The sequence below is a fragment of the Calonectris borealis genome, chromosome 3 (genome assembly GCF_964195595.1).
Source record: "Calonectris borealis chromosome 3, bCalBor7.hap1.2, whole genome shotgun sequence".
Lineage (NCBI taxonomy): Eukaryota > Metazoa > Chordata > Aves > Procellariiformes > Procellariidae > Calonectris > Calonectris borealis.
Window position 1 is genome coordinate 55,438,149 of NC_134314.1, and position 18,653 is coordinate 55,456,801.

General features: G+C 40.8%; 1 protein-coding gene across 1 annotated transcript in view; it reads right to left on the minus strand.

Annotated features, from left to right (window-relative positions):
- Positions 1-6,259: 6,259 nt before the first annotated feature.
- Positions 6,260-18,653, minus strand: part of FRK (fyn related Src family tyrosine kinase) — a 52,685-nt gene continuing 40,291 nt past the window's right edge. Inside the window, exons 5-8 of the mRNA XM_075148076.1 lie at positions 15,913-16,071; positions 10,702-10,883; positions 8,360-8,525; positions 6,260-6,499 (exon numbers count right to left, since the gene is read on the minus strand). Coding sequence (XP_075004177.1) covers positions 6,285-6,499; positions 8,360-8,525; positions 10,702-10,883; positions 15,913-16,071 — 722 coding nt within the window. The 3' untranslated portion in view covers positions 6,260-6,284. The remainder of the gene's footprint in view (positions 6,500-8,359; positions 8,526-10,701; positions 10,884-15,912; positions 16,072-18,653) is intronic.

The window sequence follows — 18,653 nt, forward strand, 5'->3', positions numbered from 1 at the left end:
TTGAAACTTTAAATTTTGGTGCAAAGTAATCCAGAGCCGAGGCGTTCCAGAAGAACCTGCACGTTCAGTTTTCATTCTTCTGGCTTCTGAGAGAGATGTGGAACTGAGATGCTGGTGGTAGCATAAAGTGGCCAGATATTTGTTTATAAGAAGCTGCCTCATAGACAAAATAAAAAGCTGAATGCATCGCGTTCTATTTTTGGTCGTTTTAAATATTTGGCAGAGTAATGGAGCCCTTTGGAATATGAACAGGTTTTGCTGTTTGCAAATGTAAATACACTAATCATAGTATAAAAACATCCAAGTAAATTTTAAAAAATATTAATAATAGAAAAAAAATAGTGAGAGAAAAAACAATGCTGAAAACCATACTTGACCGACAACAAAAACTTTTACATGTTTAGATATCATTCTAAGCAGAGAGAGATAACTATACAGCTACACAGAGAGACGGGAAATAAAAAATAAAATTGTTTTGATATTGCTGTATTTTTTAATTCTATAGTATATTAAAAACCAGAAGTCCAATCAGTATACCCAGATATTTATATCAAAGTAATTAGAGAAAAGAATGCAGTGCAGTATGTTTTTCTTTTCTTTAATATTGTAAATAGCAGCTTATCCAAAGAGGGTTTTTTACAAATTCAGCAGCAACTTTCTGTTTGCTCTGAAATGTTTTTCCACTGTATTTTCTAAAGACATGAACATTTGTAAAACTATGATAAACACTTTCTACATTTTTTTTTCTTTTTTTTTTTAAGAGTAGTTTTGGAAATAACCTTCAAGGCTTAACTTTTTTTTTACTTTAGAAAAAGTACGGAAAAAACTCTTATCTCTCAGCATAACTAAAAAGTGTTTCTACTCTGTGGGAGTTCTAATCCTCCTGTAATAATATTGGTAAAGACCTGGGGGGAGAGAGAAGAAATAAAGAAGTTGTTGTACACCTGTCTTCTCACATATCTGCCTCATTTTAGCAGAATTTATTTTGTTGCAAATAGTGGTGGGAAGAACCAAGTTACAATTTCTATCACATTTTCAATTCCAGTGATATTTAGATCCAGGAATTGGCTAAAATTCATTTCTAGGATACTGAATGCTTCAAATGTACATTTTAATTTTCTCTACACCAAAATAAGGAAGGACTGAATTCTTCAGCACAATATAGCTGTGAAGATTAAAATGCCAAAGTACTTTTCAGTGATTTCCCCAGCTTGCTTACACATATCATTTCTCATACTGATTTTTTCCTTTTGTATTAGTCATTCCTGAGAAGCCTGAGATTGAAAAAATAAATTACGTGGACCTGCTAATAGTAAGCATGGATAGAATGAAGTCTTTTTCATAGACCCCACTTCAGTATTTTGCTCAAGCATATGCAGAGTTCTTCCAGGCGAACTTTTCCGGCAGGTGACTGACTCCAGGGTCTGTCACACACTGGAGAACACATCTGGCCCAGATGTTGATGGAACAGAATGGAAGCCACACAGCCTTCCATAAAAATCAACCACACATCTGTATCTCTTTGAGCACAGTGGCACAACTCTTATGTGCAGCATTTTTATCTGCTGCAAGATCCATACGCTTCAAATAGCTGACCAGCGGGTCGCAGTGACCACGGGAGCACTGAGTGGACATGATACTACAGCACTTTTTAGAGCAGTGAAACAGAAGCAGGTAGGAGAGCATAAGGAGCAATCACTTGAATGAGTCATTTGTGCCATTTCTATGCACTGATAGTTTGTTGAACCACGATAAAATCATGCACTCTGCTGGTTCAGTTCCTTGCATGCTATAAGTTACAAATCCACACAAAGAAAATTGCTGCTTGTAGTCAAGTCATTCAGAGAGCAAGTACGAGGTACTACGGAAGAAAGCAGTACAAGTGATAGAAGGTTCCCTGTTGCCCTATCACGTTTATTGTCCCTGCACATGTTCTTGAATGCAGATTAGGTGAGCAAAGGTTCTCCAATAGGAGTCAAAAATAAGCACTAGGAACTCCCTAATACTACAGTTCAAAATCATTGCATGGCTCCATAACTTCCTGAAGAATGGGGAGTTTAAGAAAAATGGAGGTTCGTTCTTTCTGGCTGGACATTTTTAAGTTATCTTTTGTAAGACCACATAAAATGATTTAGTTCTCAAAGAAAAACTGAACTGCATAAGTAAAACATTACATAAAAGACGTTTCAGTACAATTTATGTGAAGTGAATTTCACAAGGACCGGTCTATTGTAGAAAACTCAACTTATCTCTTCCTGATCCTTTTATTCTATCTAAACATAGAAATTTATGTCAGTTCAAAAAAACCTATTACTGTTTCTCATAACTGAATCCATTATTTTCCTTCTATGATCCATCAGGTAAAAACAAGTGCAATAGATCGCTCCAGCAGAACCTTGAACATAAAAGGCCTCAAGAATAGAGTAAGATAAGTTAAACCCATCTCGCTGTGCACTGTAACTGGGAATGATAACCTTGATGTTTAATTTAAATCAAGTCATAGCAAAGACTTCTGACTATAATTGTTATCTGTCATACAAATAAAATTATTATAAAATGGAATTGGACTTGGAAAGGTATAGTTTTGCCTGTTGCATTGCCTGTAAGCAAATTGAACTCTGTGAAGGTTTATCACCCTTTGCCGCCTTCTTCCTCCAGTCTTTCTCGGTAATGGATCCATTTGACTGCAAAACTATGAGGAGAAAGAGCTGAGAACAAATGAGTAATTTTCCACATTACTCTCTATTTCCAGAGCTTTGCTGATTCCATTGCATTGCTGATTTTTCTCTCCTTTGTTCCCCTGCCAGCCCAGGGAAAAAGAGACCCAAATTTAGAGCTCAAATGAGAGTGGCAGCATTTCACTGGTATAATAGCAGTTTAGGGACAGGCAAAATAAGGAAGTGAAAGTGCACGGATTTAAGCCAGAAAGAGGAACCACTGGATCTCATGGCAGCATCTGTGGTTTCCAAGCTTGGCCTCAGCTGGATCGTTGAAAGGGGCTCTACCAGGCACCAGACTTTCTCAGAGCGACTCAGTGCAAGAGAAAGATGAATGCCCTGGCCCCATCACCTACCTACCTTCCTGCCTTTCCTTGCTTTCCAATTCTGCTAAGAAAAGAGGGTGCACAGGTCACAGGACACACACCGATGGGGTGGCGGTGGTGTTCAGGCGCGGAAGACGAGGGCTGACTGCACCTCTTCACCTACAGTACATTGCCTTGGGGAGGCCAAATAAGCACATGCTAACTCAAAGATGAAGACAAATAAACTAATTTATTTGATGCAGTGCCTATAATGAGACACACCAATCTACCTCCCGCTTTCAGCCAGTGCTGCTGCTTGTCTCCCACCCTGGGCCAGCACATACTAGAGGCAGCTGGCAGATCCAAACTCCATTAACTAGCTGCGGCTGTGCACGCATGCAAAGAGAAAGCACAAGAGATAAAATGGCAGGATGCAGCAGCAGGGGAACACGCCTGCCGGCAGCAGCCCGGTGTGCCAGGCCGCATCGCTTGGAGGCCATCACGTGCGGGTGCCCGCTCCTCACACAGCTCAGCAGGGTGCAGCTCACTTGCAGCCTCTGCTCCGTTCAGCTAAAGGTGGTTCATGAGGCCACACTTGGTAGGGGGAGCTTGAAACAGCTAATCTAAGTTTACAACATGTGGGTTATTACACACACCCCTCAGCATAGTCTCATCTCTCCTGGATACCTTTACGGTAGCAAACAGAAAGAAGCCCATCAGGGGTGCTTCAGAGGAGAAATGCAGTTTTGGTGCACTGATTCACCATCTCAAGGAGCCTCTCTCTCTCCTTTGACTATAGGAGAAATTAAGGAGACAAGGCATCCAACTTAGCTGTACAACAGACCTTCTATTCTCTATACGTTGATTTAGGAAGATATTTATTGTACAGGTGCGCTTTCTTCAGAATTACTGGTGTCACTTCAGCGGAGTCCTACAAAATCCTGCTGATTTCCACCCGAGGGCAGAGGCCAGCACAGAGCAGCTTGGAATAGTTGGTATAATCTGGAATTCTGAAAACTTTGCTATTTCCCTGCTGTCAATTTTTTTTTCCTGGCAACTCATCTTTGGGGGGGGAAAAAAAAAAAGACATAGACCCCTGTGAACTGCACACATCTGTGCTTTTTAAGGTTGTATTTCCTTTATCAACACTTTTTTTGAGTTGGGCAAACTCAACTTTTATTCACAACATCCTTAATGTTTTCAGTCTGAAAAATCATCTTAGAAATCTTGAATAATAAGGTTGCAAGTTTGACGCAGAGATCTTTCCGAATAACAGCATTCCTGTTCTTATTACATAAACCTACTCTGTGGGATTTGCTAACCACGTACTTGAATAGTGTAAAACACTGCTCCTAGCCAGATGAGAGATGCATGGATTGATGGAGCTTTGATAATCATAAATAACATCTTGATGGGGCCATGAGCCAGTAGCTAGCACGAGTCTCAAAACAAACAGGGATGGTATTACAGCACGAGACTGCCTGGGAGACTCCCAGTTCCTTCCACACCAATTCTTATCAGGATGGGTTTGGCAAAGCCATTTAACCTCTTCTTCTTTCAGAGTGGATGATTACTTTTCAAAATCGCGTGGATGCTATGACAGCTAATTAATTATCGCTGTATTGTGCTTTACAAATATAATTAGTATAAAGACGGTTAGAAGGGAGAAACACTGCACAGAAAACGAAGGTGAACAGAGACAGAGCGCTAGAAAGACTCTAAATGTAGTAAGAGAGAAAGAGGAGAAAAACAATAAATAAGGAAAGGAGTTTTGAATAGCAAGTACATAAGAGATGTGTATGAAAGAAAAAAAAGGTGTTCTGCTTTCCAAAAGTAGAGGAGGGGAAAAGGAAATTAAAAATTAGAAGCAAGGCACTGAGATGAATGGATTCGGAAGTATAAAGAGAAGAAAAGAAAATGAAAAATATGTAATAAAAGCCACCCAGCCTTTAAAGTAATGAATCTTTTCATTTATTTATATCCTTTTTTGATATTAGCGGAAAACGGTAGCACACTTATACTGAGCTCACACTATGTTAACACAGTATAGCTCTTAATTCCTGGATTATGTTGTTAAATAATTAACTGATGAATCATAAGTAAATAATTGAAACTTGGTTCTCTAAGCCTCACAACTGAGAACATAAAACTGTCACAGTGATATCCGATTTTAGCAGAACTGATATTGTATTAATTAGAAAAACTGGAAAAAAATTCTAAGATCTGTAGCAGTAAAGACTGCTAGCAGAAGCACCTGGGCTCCATTTCCCTATGGAACAAAATAAAATGGATCATCTATTTTTTAAATCTCCTATATTAAAGCTACATCTGGAGAAGATGGAAGCATGGATTGCTAGTTCCTCTGCAAAATACTTAGACCTGCCCTGGGCCTTGTCCTGTTGGAGCGGGTCTGTGATTTGGGCAGCAGGAGAGGAGAGGGGGGTCACTGCAGAAGGCTAAGGCAGTCTTGATTTCATGTTAAAATATCTTTTCCTCCAATACTCCTAAAATGAAGAACTATAAAACAAATCCTTACACTTCAATGCGCAATAAATCATCGGTTCCGTGGCACTGTTTAACGAAATTAAGAATAAACAGCTTCAAAACTCTAATAATAATTGTGTTTATTCTTGTAAAAGAGGAACGGTAGACAAATTTAAAAAGATCACTCTTCGCATCCACAAAACAAAATAATTTCTTTTCTCCCATGAACATCTGTTTCATTTTCTGATATAGCAAAAGCACATGTACTTCAAGTCTAAGCAAGGCAATTAATCTGGATTCTGCCATCATCACAGTCACGGGATTTTTTTTTTTGTTTTTTACAATGAGAGGGCTCTGGGAGCACAGATCCTGCTGTGCAGAGCCATCACATTCCTTCGTGAGAACAACCTGGTAGGAATCAAAAATCTAAGGAACTGCAAATAATTATTCCAATAAAGAAATTACAAAATGCTACAATGGTTATTCAATAACACTCATTTCATTTGTTCATTCTTGCGGTCTGTTATTTAAAAAATAAATAGAAGGCACTTTATTTTTCAGAAGCCCCCACCCTTCCAGCTTCCTGATGCTTAGTCTTGCAAAACACTTGCCAGCAGCAAAAATTTTAAGTGTCTTTGAGTATCAGCGCGGGCATGAAAACGTACCACAATTCCTCAGCAACCCCTCCTAACCTCCACGTCTGAGGTCAGGCTGATTTCACAGCCCCCCCCTTCAGCCCCATTCGCCGGCGTCTGTCCCTCAGCCCCTGCCCGGGGGTTCATTTCACCACGGCCTGGGCGTGGGCGTAGGAAGAGGAGTCGGTCTCGAAGTAGCACTCCAGCTGCCCGCGGAGGGCCTCGAAGGTGGGCCGCCCGCCCGCCTCCGCGCTCCAGCACTGCAGCATCAGCTGGTAGAGCGGCGCCGGGCAGGTCTCCGGCTGAGGAAGTCTGTACCCCTTGTCCAGCATCTGGATCACCTGGTGCCCTGGCATCCCTGCAAGCCGAAAGGAGCTCGTCAGACTACTCGGGGTCTGCTGAGTGACACCGCCTGGCCCTACCTCCGACTGAGGCGAGGCAACGGGATGCCCCCCCGTGAGGTACGCGTGCACGCTGAGGGCAGAGCTGGCCTCCGCAGCCCCCCCTTCAGCGGCAACAGGCCACAGGAGTCAGGAGTCACTGGAGGAGCCCAAGCCAGCAGTTAAAAACCACCTCCAGCATTTCCCAGCCCCCTCACCCCGACTGCGCCACCTGAGAGGCACAGCAAATGGGTTCGTCTGGGTGCGAGGCTTTTCCTCCGCCACCCGGGTTTGCCAAAATTTTTCTTAATTGTTAATTAAATTGTTCATTGCTTAAATTGTTCCTAAATCCCTCTAGTCTCAGTGACTCCGAAACCTCCCAAGAAAATCTGTCCTGCTGCTGAATTTTCCTCACGTTTAGAAAGTCTTCCCTAAGGTCAGCCCTAAGTTTCCTCTGGTGCAGCTGCGCGATGGCATCCTGCCTGCTCTGTCACCGTGAGTCATGGAGAAGAAACCATCGCCCTACCTTTGCTATACCTTTATATATTAAGACTATTGTCCCATTCCCTTTCAATTTTCTACTTTTTAAATTAAACCTTGTATTGCATAATCTTTACTTCTTTTCCCTAGATCTCTGAATGGTGTTTCCTCTGTACATTACCCACTGCCACCATGGATCAACATAACCTCTTCTCCTAACCAACTACGGAGGACAAACTCCTGAAAGTAATACCAAGTAAGCAAACAGGCACGGCAAAAGACATTTTCTACTGTAAAGTTACAAGTAAAATATGCCTTTGCAAAGGGACAACGCTGAACATATTTGCAGACAATACCAAGAATCATGGTGTTACATATCATTTATACTTGAATAGTTTATTCATATGTGTGTGTTCATATGCACACACCTGTAGTTTATATAAGAAAGAGCTGAGGATTTTTGGCTATGGTTTTCTTTTTTTTTTTTCATAACGGTTTCACAGGAGGTGAGGGTGGGAATCAAAAAGCAAAATCATTTTTTCCTTTTACAGGAAATACCAGTTTGGGACCCTGTAAAATGTAGTTTATGGCGAACGCACCACCCCTCAGGCCTGTACAGATGCAGCATAACTTTTTTTTGCTTTAGTCCTTCCCTTGTGTTCTCCTCACCAGCACAAAATGAGTCACAGTCAATCATCTCACTGATATCTTGTGTTATTGGAGTCACAGTTCCTTGAGCATTTCTCAGTGCTAGGAATAATGGCTGCTCTCATACCATTAAATCTGCTTTTGAGGTTGGTGACATTTTATTCCTAATTCTTGTGATCCTTCTCCTTATGAAGACTTTCCACCGCAATAGTCAAATATGAGGGAAGGGAGTAAAAACACCATGATTCATTTTTCAGACACCTTCTTCCTGAAGTGCCTGTGCAGCACTTCACACGTAATAATCTGTTCTTCCATGAGATATCCTCAAAAAATAAATTAAAAAAAAACCAAACCCAAGGACAGGATGGGGGACAGAAAAACCTTCCCTTTTTCCAGAGTCCAAGAATTGGCATCTTTGATCTGATGCTGGAGGGAAGTAGCCAGCTGGCTTAGGTGCCTGTGCAATGCAGGTTGATTCCAGCGAGAGGAAGCTTGAATGGCTGCTAACCACAGCCTTTGGAAAGCTTCCAGGGAGCCTGGGGCAGCCAGAAGGTCTGACCCACTAAATGGACCTCATCTGAACACCCTTCTTTCTGTATTTACAGTTTTAACCCTTTAACATGCCCGTAGTACAGGCATTCAACTTTTTTTTTGTGTCGTTCTTAAAGCAAGAAAACATTAGACATCATTCTTCAGGTAAAAGCACTTACCAGCGTAAGGCATCTTCCCGTAGGTGATTATTTCAAACAGAAGTATTCCAAATGACCAGACATCTGACTTAACGCTGAATTTGTTGTAGCGGATTGCCTCCGGCGCTGTCCATTTCACTGGGAGTTTTGTTTCAGGCCTAGCTTCATATACATTTTCATTTTCTACCTGTCACGGGTAAAACAAAGCAAGACTGATTTCAGATCTGCTTCAGCAAAGCACTTAAGCACCTGACTAAGCTAAGCATGTGCTTAATCTTATCCTCTTTTAGCCAAGCACTCGCCTTTCATGGTATTAAAGCACGCACTTTCTGAAGTCTATTGTTGAATTGGGCTTCACAGTTGAGAAATGCTACCGTTCATCGGAGGCTTTTCTAAAGCATTTATCATTTCAAGCGGGCACGCAGCATTGGAGTGGCTCGTGATTAATTATGACCTGCTACTGTGAATTCTGGACCTGGCATGCAAGATTTCAAAAGTCTGTCAGAAGTGGTAGTGTAAGCATCCTGCTGACACTAGAGACCAAATGGCTCCACGTCTGGTCTTCAGTAAACGGAGAAGGCAAGAGCAAGAGCTAATGAATTTCGGAACCTTTCTTCTGTGATTTATTGTGGTGTTGAAGGGCCATTGACTTTGATAACAATCACTTAAGCAGGTTGGGGAACCAAAGAGCAAACTCCAAGTGATTTAAATTAACATATTAGCTTACAGTGGGTCCCATTAATTCATGTAAAGTGAAGATGAAAGACACATAGAAAAAGAAAAATTATTTCCTTGCAAATTTGTAGAATCACGTCCTTAAAGCACAGACATCTAAACTTTGTGAACATTTATTCCCTCTTTAATTCCTAAACGTAGTTTAGTGTACATCAGTCACATCCAAGCCTTGGTCAGGTTTTTCACATGCAAATCCAGGCAAATGTGCACAAGATTTTGTTTGTTTGATTGTTTTTAATACAGAATGTATGTTTCCCAGCTGTAATGCCCTATAGTTTTGAAAAGACTGGTTTTAGTGTTTTGTATCTATCTACTGATACAGCTGGCATCTTGACCATAATACTCATCTCTAGAAACAAGAAATTATTTCATTATGCTAATTAACGCACACAGAAATACAGATTTCATTTCTCACACCTACTCCTTTGGGACCTTCGCATGTGACCATGTTAGTGCTTTGGCTTAGGAGACAGAAAATTCCTAAGAAAGTCTGCCAAGATGACTCCATGACAGAGTATTTTAGTAAAGTTCAGTTTTAACAAGAAATGTCAACAGCTGTAAATTATTACCCTCTCTAGTGAGGACAGGAGAAATATCCATTGTAAGCATTGTTCATTTAAAAATATATATTTTTCATGTTAAAAAATGTGCAATCTGAACTTACGCATAACTAGAAGAATCAAAATTAAGCAAAAAGCACTTTCAAAGTCCCTTGATGCCATTGTCAAGCCATTATTCTATACTTCAGTATGTAATAAATCCAACTCTGTTCTGAACTTCAATTTCTGCTGCTTGAATGGAAAAAAACAAACGAGAAGCAGAGGGCTTTTTTCTCTGTTTTTCCTTCTCAGTGCAAGAACATAAATCAATAAAAACAATAATAAGGCCTCAGAAATTATAGATTACATATTGATATCCATAAAATATGGCAAATCAAATCTTTCTCACTCTGACAAAATCATTTTCAGAGGTAGGAAATCTCATTTCTAAACCACAGCTCTTTCCTAGGGTGATGTTGGTCAGCGTTACTTGGCATTCCACGTTCTCAAGGGCTAGAGAAAAAAAACAGTGCAATGGCAAAGAACTTGAAACTGCATCAGATTTAATGCTCTGAGACGTCACTTTATGAACTCCGCTGTTAGTCGTGGAGGGGAATAAGGTCCTTTTACGATTACTACCTGCACTCGCAAGCATCATGGAGGCAGTAGGGAAGTGAACAAGGAAAGAATAGCTGTCAATACATTTTTATATGCCTTCCCTTACAGGCTCAGGAATATAATTTTGCCATCATTCCTGTGATCTCTCTCCATGTGGCAGTCACTAGTGTTGTGGATAAAGGTTGTGGAGCAAAGGGTATTGCTTGCCAGGCTCCCTCCTTGGTGGCTGAGTGGGAATCAGACACCGGGATGCCATCTTCAGACTGACACAAAGGCACAGGCCAGCTTCTAACCTTGCATGGGATAACGCAGGTAGAGGATACAAGTGAACACGTTAGGGGTCCTTTTCTCCCTGGGCATGCCTTTTGCCTGAACCCAGCAATTCAGAGGCTACGGTTCATTCTTTAGTTGACCTCTTCCACCTCGTTCCCCAGAGTCAAAGTAGAACCAATTCACCCTCTCACAACTCACCTTAAAAACTCTTGCAAGTCCGAAGTCTGCTACTTTGTAAACACTGTGTTCACCAACAAGAACATTCCTGGCTGCCAGATCCCGATGGATATAGTTCTGAGATTCAAGGTAAGCCATCCCGGAAGCCACCTGAGCAGCCATGTCTATTTGATGTGGCAGGAAGATTTCGGAGCCTGCATCTTCTGTTTAAAAAGATGACAAGGATAGCATAATATTTACGGTATTCAGATATAAATAACATAACAGCTGACTGGTTCAAACAGCCAACACAAATCAACAAAATCATGAAATACAATAAAGTAAGAGCCCGACCAAATGACACAGGTTAGTGAAAGTTACTTAAAGTTACTTAAAGTCATGCAGCTAGTTTCATGATAACTGAGTAACAATGCCTGTCGCATCCTCTCTAAAAGAGTAGATACTAAATGCAGCAGTTGATCTAGGCCTGGAAGGAGCTTCTGACACAGTCCAAAGAAAAAGGCATTTATCCACCGATAGTAATGCAGATGTTTGCCTTTCTGACAAGTGCATAACCCGTTCCAAACTGTGAGTAAAAGTTAATGTCAGAACTCACTGGGTGTAGCCAAAGCTGACTAAAGATGGAAAAGCACTAAATTATGCTGGTTCCCTGTTCTCCAATGATTCTTACTAGGAAATATACCATTTGCTGTCAAGTGTAACTCTCATTTTCACTTTCCAGTCCACTTGACTGCTTCACGCTGTTATCTCTGTTGCTGCTACTCCACAGTAGGATTCCTTGAGCTGCTTTCAAGCTGCCTGCTTCTCTTGCAGAACTTTCTGAAGCAATGTGCCTGCCATTCCCACCACTGTAAGATGAGCAAGTCCCAGAAATAGAGATGTGGCGATCAAAGATAGGCTGTTCAAACAAAGTAGTAGAAGAACTTTGAGCAGATCAGCTTCCCTCCACAAATGAAGGAAAGAGCCTTAGGCCATGAAAACCTGCAGCCAAAAATAGTAAGACGGGTACTCAAAAAAAAGTCATTGGGATATAACACATTAGAATTCAAATTCAAAGCCTTTGTGGCATTTTGGGGACAGCTGACCTCCTCACAGCAAAGAATTTATACCCCGAGATAATCTAGGTAAGCCAAATCAGTGTTGTAGTCAAGCATCACTGTCACCCAAACCCAAATGCTGCAGCACTGAAGCGTGAGTGCCTACCTCTGTAGCCTCTAATACTCAAAACAGTTTCAACTTTCTGTTTCAGAATCTTAACAATATCAAAAAGCTGAGTGTTTGCTGCGACATTTCTTGGTAGTTCTCCTTTCTCATTGAAGATGGTGACTTTTCCTTGCTGCCTCTGCGTTAAAGAAATAAAACATTTGTAGCTGGCAGTTTTCTGTTGCTTATTTGGAATTGATTCATAGTGAAAGTCTGTCTTAGCATTGTTTTGCACAGCCTGCTCCAGTTCTGGCATTTTATCTGACCTAATCTTGCAGTCACTCCTAATGAAGAGTGTGAAATTCCCTTGTTTACTAATCTATTCTGCAATCTCCAGGCCTTGAATTTCCTGCTTATCTGGATGTTCTGAGATGAATAGGTAAAAGAAATTAATTTTAAATGATTAAATTTGCCCTGTATGTGTATTGTCCTACTTCCTTTTTGAGGCTAAACTCATTGTCATGATAATCCAGCATTAAGATTATTTACTTCTATTGTTGACTCAGAAAGTCTTTTCCTCTCCCATAGGTATGTTTAATAGCTGCCTTGCCCTTTAAAAGAGAGAAGGAGAAAAAATCAGGCTATGTGAAAATCTGTGGCTTAACCATCAACAAAATCCATCATCAGGCCACAGAACAATATAACACACTGAAGTTTTGCAGTTCTGATAACTGGCAGACATCAACATTTATTCAGCTTGCTGGACAAAGATATAAATCCGCAAATGACGCCTATGTTGTATTTAATCAGAAAATAACTATGTACAAGTACCTTGCATGAGTACCTGGGGTTTGGAAACTAGCTTATGTGACTCAGTTTAAAATCCCTCTCTCCATACTCCCTTTCACACTGCTCCTTCATCTGCTCAGGCTGTGAACTACCTCCTGGTGAAAGCAGACAAGGATGCAGACAGACTTGAGCACGGGTTTGTCACTGCTCTGCCATGCTCCAGGCTGGCCTGACACAAGCTTGCTCTAAGAGGCAGAACACAGCAATGCCACGGCAAAAAAGGAAGCCTCATGTTTAATGAGCTGCTTCAGTGCAGAATAGGAGTTAGAGCTGCTAAACCCTCCCTGTCTTATTCCCTGCAGGACATACAGGTGCACTGTGTTAAAGGACAAGGACGAGATCCACCTCTAACAGTGGAGTTGCAGCTGAAAGTCTATTTCTTCCATTGGGGCCTGTTTGGGATCCCAGACCAGGCTGACCTACTGCCTTTAGCATGTGGGCTGAGGGAGGGGAGGAGGCCACCATTGCCCTGGCTGCTGCAGTATTTCTTGGAGGGTTTCTCTCTGCGAGCTGGTTCTGCACTACTGCTGTTCTGGAGCTAAAGAAGGGAAAGCTCTAAGGAGGAGCCTCAGCTGATCAAGAGCTGCAAACTGTGCACAAAGATGGAGCACGAGTCTCTTTGGGATCTGAAGTGCAAATCATGTATGGTTGTCTCATAAAGATTTCTGACTATATCTCCAAAAGCCCAGGTTGGGCCAGTCAAAGCTTGCACGTTCAAGCACAGCACTGCGTTAGTACAACTATGGAGGTTTCCAGGCCAGAGCCAGCTCCCATCTGCCTGGTTGAGAGCAGGCTGGAAGAGTTTCCAGCTGTATTCATATGGGTATACATGTGCTTTAGTTTGTTTTAAAGTGTTTTCAAGAAGGAAAAACTACAACAAAAAAACAAAGTTAATATAACTTCCACACTCAAAACCAGGCACTACTGGTGAATTTATAAAACCTTCCCATGCTCTACTCTTTATCCTATAAAGAAAACATAGCACCTCCATGTCCTTTTTTACTAATATTTTTTGACAAAACTATCGCCCTTACATGAAAAATTTATTAGAGAAGATATTAAAGAAGGCTTAGGGTCTGCACCCTGTTCTAAGCAATCAATCACAATATCTCATATAGGAAAGACAGTAAAATATTCTCATTGACAGATGCCTGACAATAAATAAATAAATAAATAAATAAATAAATAAATAAATAAGCAGCACTTTCCCCAGTTGAGAGCATTGCCTCCGTAATAATTCACCGAACTTCAAGACTGCATCCCTGCCAGAGCAAGCCCCAAGTCTATCAGAACTGATAAAAACACTCATACATTATGACAATTTCATTCACATCCAATAACAAAAAGTTTTCAGTTGCATTTTTCTCATACTGGTGGCAGCTCAATAACTCTGCATAGCAGTGTTCATCATGAAGTATGCCAAAGTACATTCACAGGGTGCACAGGGAATTCACATGCCCATCATTGTTAAGTAGCTGTCGTTATGGTGGAATGCGATAGTCACTATGCATGAAATATTAGGGATTTTTGAAGCTGGAAAAACATATCATGCATTTCTAGGAGGGGAAATTTAACCAAAGAATGATCTCTGGACTTTCCCTCTGTTCCAGTTTGCCCTATTTACCCATAGTGCACACACAGAGAGCAGCCTTTTGGAAATGTTTTCCTGGTTCCTGCGGTGCTGAGTCTCAACAATGCTTATCAGGAGCTGTGCACTTACCACCAGATAATACAGATCACTTCCAGTCACAGAGCTCTACGCAAGCTTCAAATCTCTTTCCTTATTACACTGACGGCAATGACTTTTCTCCGACCAATACCTATCAGAGCACCTGGATCTCTGCTTCCACCTCTTAGTTCTGTTTATCCCCCTGTGTATAGGCCATCAGACAAGGAGAGATACCACTAGGCTGGGTTTCAACTGGCCATTTTTACGGTTATCTTGACAGCTGCCTGGAAACCAATTGACTTTCCACAGTCTTTCTGATGCAGGGCTAGAGGAATGAGCACTTAGGCAAAGATCAGGCTGCATACATGCACTGCCTACAGCAAGGGCAGCTGCGGTGCATATGCTGGCAACCGATCCACACGCAGGCTGCAGCGCTGATGTGTCCTGGACATGTTGTTTTCCGTGCACAAACAGGTCAATTTTCACCTCTGCAATAGCTGTGACTCATACTGGCTTTCTCAGAGCTATTTCTCCAGCGCAATAAATGTTTTCATGCACAGCAATCATTTCCCGATGTGCCAGGCTCTTTCAATCAGATAAGCAGCAATCTGCACACAAAGGCACCAAAGATGAGAATTTAAGGGAAATTTGTGCCTCGCTACCTCTGGCCACTAAAAGCCTACAAAACTTCAGATGATCTGGCCCAAGCTTCCTGCAGCCCCTCTCTGCACAGTTCCTGGTGGGGTTGTCCCTCTGCCAGAGATTTCTTTAGATGTAATCATCCCTGGACTGAGCCTCACTTAAAAAATGGTTCCACAGAGAAGATGGGGAAGGCATGTGTCGTGGTAAGTACTGTCTGTGGTATTTCACAGGGCTTTCCCTTAAGGGCTGGAGATAGGGAAGAAATTTAGCAAGACAATCGCAGCGAACATTTTGTCTTCAAGAGATCATTATAGCTTTAGAGACATTTAGCTTCTCAGAGACATCTGCTAAACTGAAAATGGGTAACAACACTAGAATCAAGCATTTCTCAATAGCAGGGGTGAACTTAAAGTGCAATCATTATGCTAGTCTCTTCCAGGCTGTACAACTTTATTTTTAATTATTATTTGCCTTCAAAAGAACACTTTGAAGTGCAGCTGAGATAAAAGCCCTGATGCGATAGGCAAGGGACAAATTCACAGTGAAAGGCTATCCCTGCCTAGTAATAGATTTCAAAGCTGTTAAGTAATTTTGTGGAAGTGCCTCTATTTCATGTCAAATATGATGACCTATCCTTCTGTATGCTTATATTTTTATTCTGTCAGTGTATGTTCCCATCTACTCGTAGAACTGGGTGGAAAAATGTAGGTCATTATAAGGCAAGAATCAAACTGTGAATATGATTCTCTCCTACTTCTCAAATACTTTGGCATGTCAAAAATTCATAAACCTCTTTCTTTCCTCTTTTCTCATCCCCACATGCAACAAATAATGTAGCTTTTATATTAAACCAAAGTGTTGTACTTCTATCTTTTATGTTAGTGTATTTACAAAACTGACTTGAAACGAGTTTATAGTAATTTGCTTACTTTGAAGGTATTCTAGAAGACTTCCATATCTCATCAGCTCAGTAATAATATAAATTGGGTCCTCCAAAGTACAGACAGCATAAAGCTGTATAAGCTTTGGATGTCTCAAGTTCTTCATTATTTGTGCTTCCCTCAGAAAGTCCTTTGGATCCATTGAACCTGAAACAACAGCACATAACAAAACATAAGCTGAGGTTATTAAAGGCCTTTCTACCAGCCTGGCAGTCTTAAGGGAATAACTGAGATTGTTTTCTGTCTTTCAAAGTACATTAGCATCTCTCGCGGTTTAACCTGGCAGGCAGCTAAACACCACACAGCCGTTCGCTCACTCCCCCGCAGTGGGATGGGGGAGAGAATCAGAAAACAGGTAAAATTCGTGGGTTGAAATAAAGACAATTTAACAGGACAGAAAAGGAAGGGAAAATAATAATAATGATAAAAGAATATACAAAACAAGTGAGGCACAATGCAATTGCTCACTTGCAATTGCACCTGCTGACTGATGCCCAGCCAGTCCCCGAGCAGCAGCCGCACCCCTCTGACCAACTCCCCCTAGTTTTTTGTCCAGCATGATGTGACATGGTATGGAATATCCCTTTGGCCAGTTTGGGTCAGCTGTCCTGGTTGTGTCCCCTCCCAGCTTCTTGTGCACCTCCAGCCTCCTCACTAGCAGGGCAGTATGAGAAGTTGAAAAGTCCTTGACTTAGTGTAAGCACTGCTCAGCAATGACTAAACCATCACTGTGTTATCAACATTATTCTCATCCTAAATACAAAACACAGCACTATATCAGTTACTAGGAAGAAAATTAACTCTATCCCAGCCGAAACCAGGACAGCATCTCAAATCTTCACAGTTCCCACAGAAAACAGACAGTGCAGATGAAATAAATAGTTAATGAGTGAAACACGCCAGTTGCGCAGGGACACAGAACATATGTGTTCCAGCCACCAGAAATAGACAGGCTAAAATTAATCTCCCCTAGGCCTCCCCCAGGCAGAAAAAAGTGAGGCTAGAATGTTACCTGATACAATTTAAGCAAACAATTATGTTACAATTGGTTAACGAAACAGCCAGAAACTGAGGTAAGAGTGCCTAGGTAATGAACACAAAATTCCTGACAGAAAAATAGTGCTGCAATAAGAACTTGTTGCACTATTTTTTCCGCTTCATCAATCAAAGCCGGAAAGCACTGAAATCACTTTAGCATATAAGGAGTGGATGTGTGCCTTTTATATACAGAAATACAAATAACTATTTATAATGTTCACATAATATACAAATAGATATATACAAATATTCTCATAGTGATCTGGAACAACCTTATTAGAAATACCAATGTATGCACAGATGTAACAGTAATTTTATACTCCCTTAAATGCAGAAGTATCTTAACAGCTAATGATCCCAACTTTTTAAGTGTTATATAAGGTCATAATAGCTCTAGTTCTATTCATATACACAGTGAGTCAATGCATAAAATAATGTCAAAGAAACAATACAGAAATGGCACAGGGAACTAAAGTCAGTGGCAAATTTAGGATTAAAGCTCATACGTCCTGAATAGGGGACTGATTAGAAAAAAAACACGCACAAATAACAAAGAAAAGCTTTCTCTATGGATGATCAGATATTCTCAGATGGTAAATAACATCTACTTCACAATGCTTGTACAAACAAATGTAAAATTATCCAGCTACTCAAATGTTTCCTTCCTCCCAAATCAAAATAGTTTCATGAAGAAAAGATTACAGTGAAGGTTTGGGGAAAAAAAAAATCTACCCAAGACTAGTCTGCTCTATGCCACGTTTAAAAACTCTTTTTAAAGAGTCTTTTTTTTCAAAGACTCTCTTCTTAGTGTAAATAGACTGAGTAATTTGAGAAGCCAAGACGGCAAGAGTAAGAGTCTTTATTTTATGGGTTTTAACATTAGGTAACAGACAAGGTTCATTTGGGAGTTTGGCTTTGTTCCAAACATGAACGTTTAAATGAAGTGAAATGCTGGAAGGATGCTAAATGGATCAGCACAAAACTTCACCAGAAAATCTGTTCAAACTGGCAAATCAGCCTGGGCCACCTTTACCCAATACCTGCTTTGAACGCTGCCTCCTGAAAAGTGCTCCAACCTATTTCCCAAAACACAGCAATGATGTACATCAATGCAAGAGGAATGACTCAGAAATGCTTCTGACATAGACTTTATGAAAAAACAGCCACTTGACATTGCAACTTGTGAGAGCAAGGATTATTGCAAGGGACAATTGCTCCTTTCCCCAGTGTCCTCATACTTTCCTTGGCAATCCCACAGGGTCCAATTTCACAATATTTTATAGGATGCCATTAGGAGCGATGGTGAAAGGCAATGGATTTCCATGCCATCAATAAATGGATAGCAGCCAATAATACATCTCCTCAACAGGTACAGGCTAGACCCATTTCCTTTTGTCACTGTCAGAGGAAAGTGGGGGCCTGCATGAAAAGTAAATGACTCATACTTGGTCTGGATAAAGCAGACATTATGACAGGTGGAAAAAAACAAATATCTGTAATGCTAACGCTATGTCCTTTTCATGTTTAGAGCAGCACAATCTTTACAGCTTTATTTCAACTTTCTACCAATCCTAGATTTCAAAAAAAAAAAAAAAAAAAAAGCCTAGGGTTATCTTTAAAGGGTTTGGACTCACTTTGATACTGATTTAATATTCTGGTCCATTTGCTTACTCTTTTCGAGATATATGCAT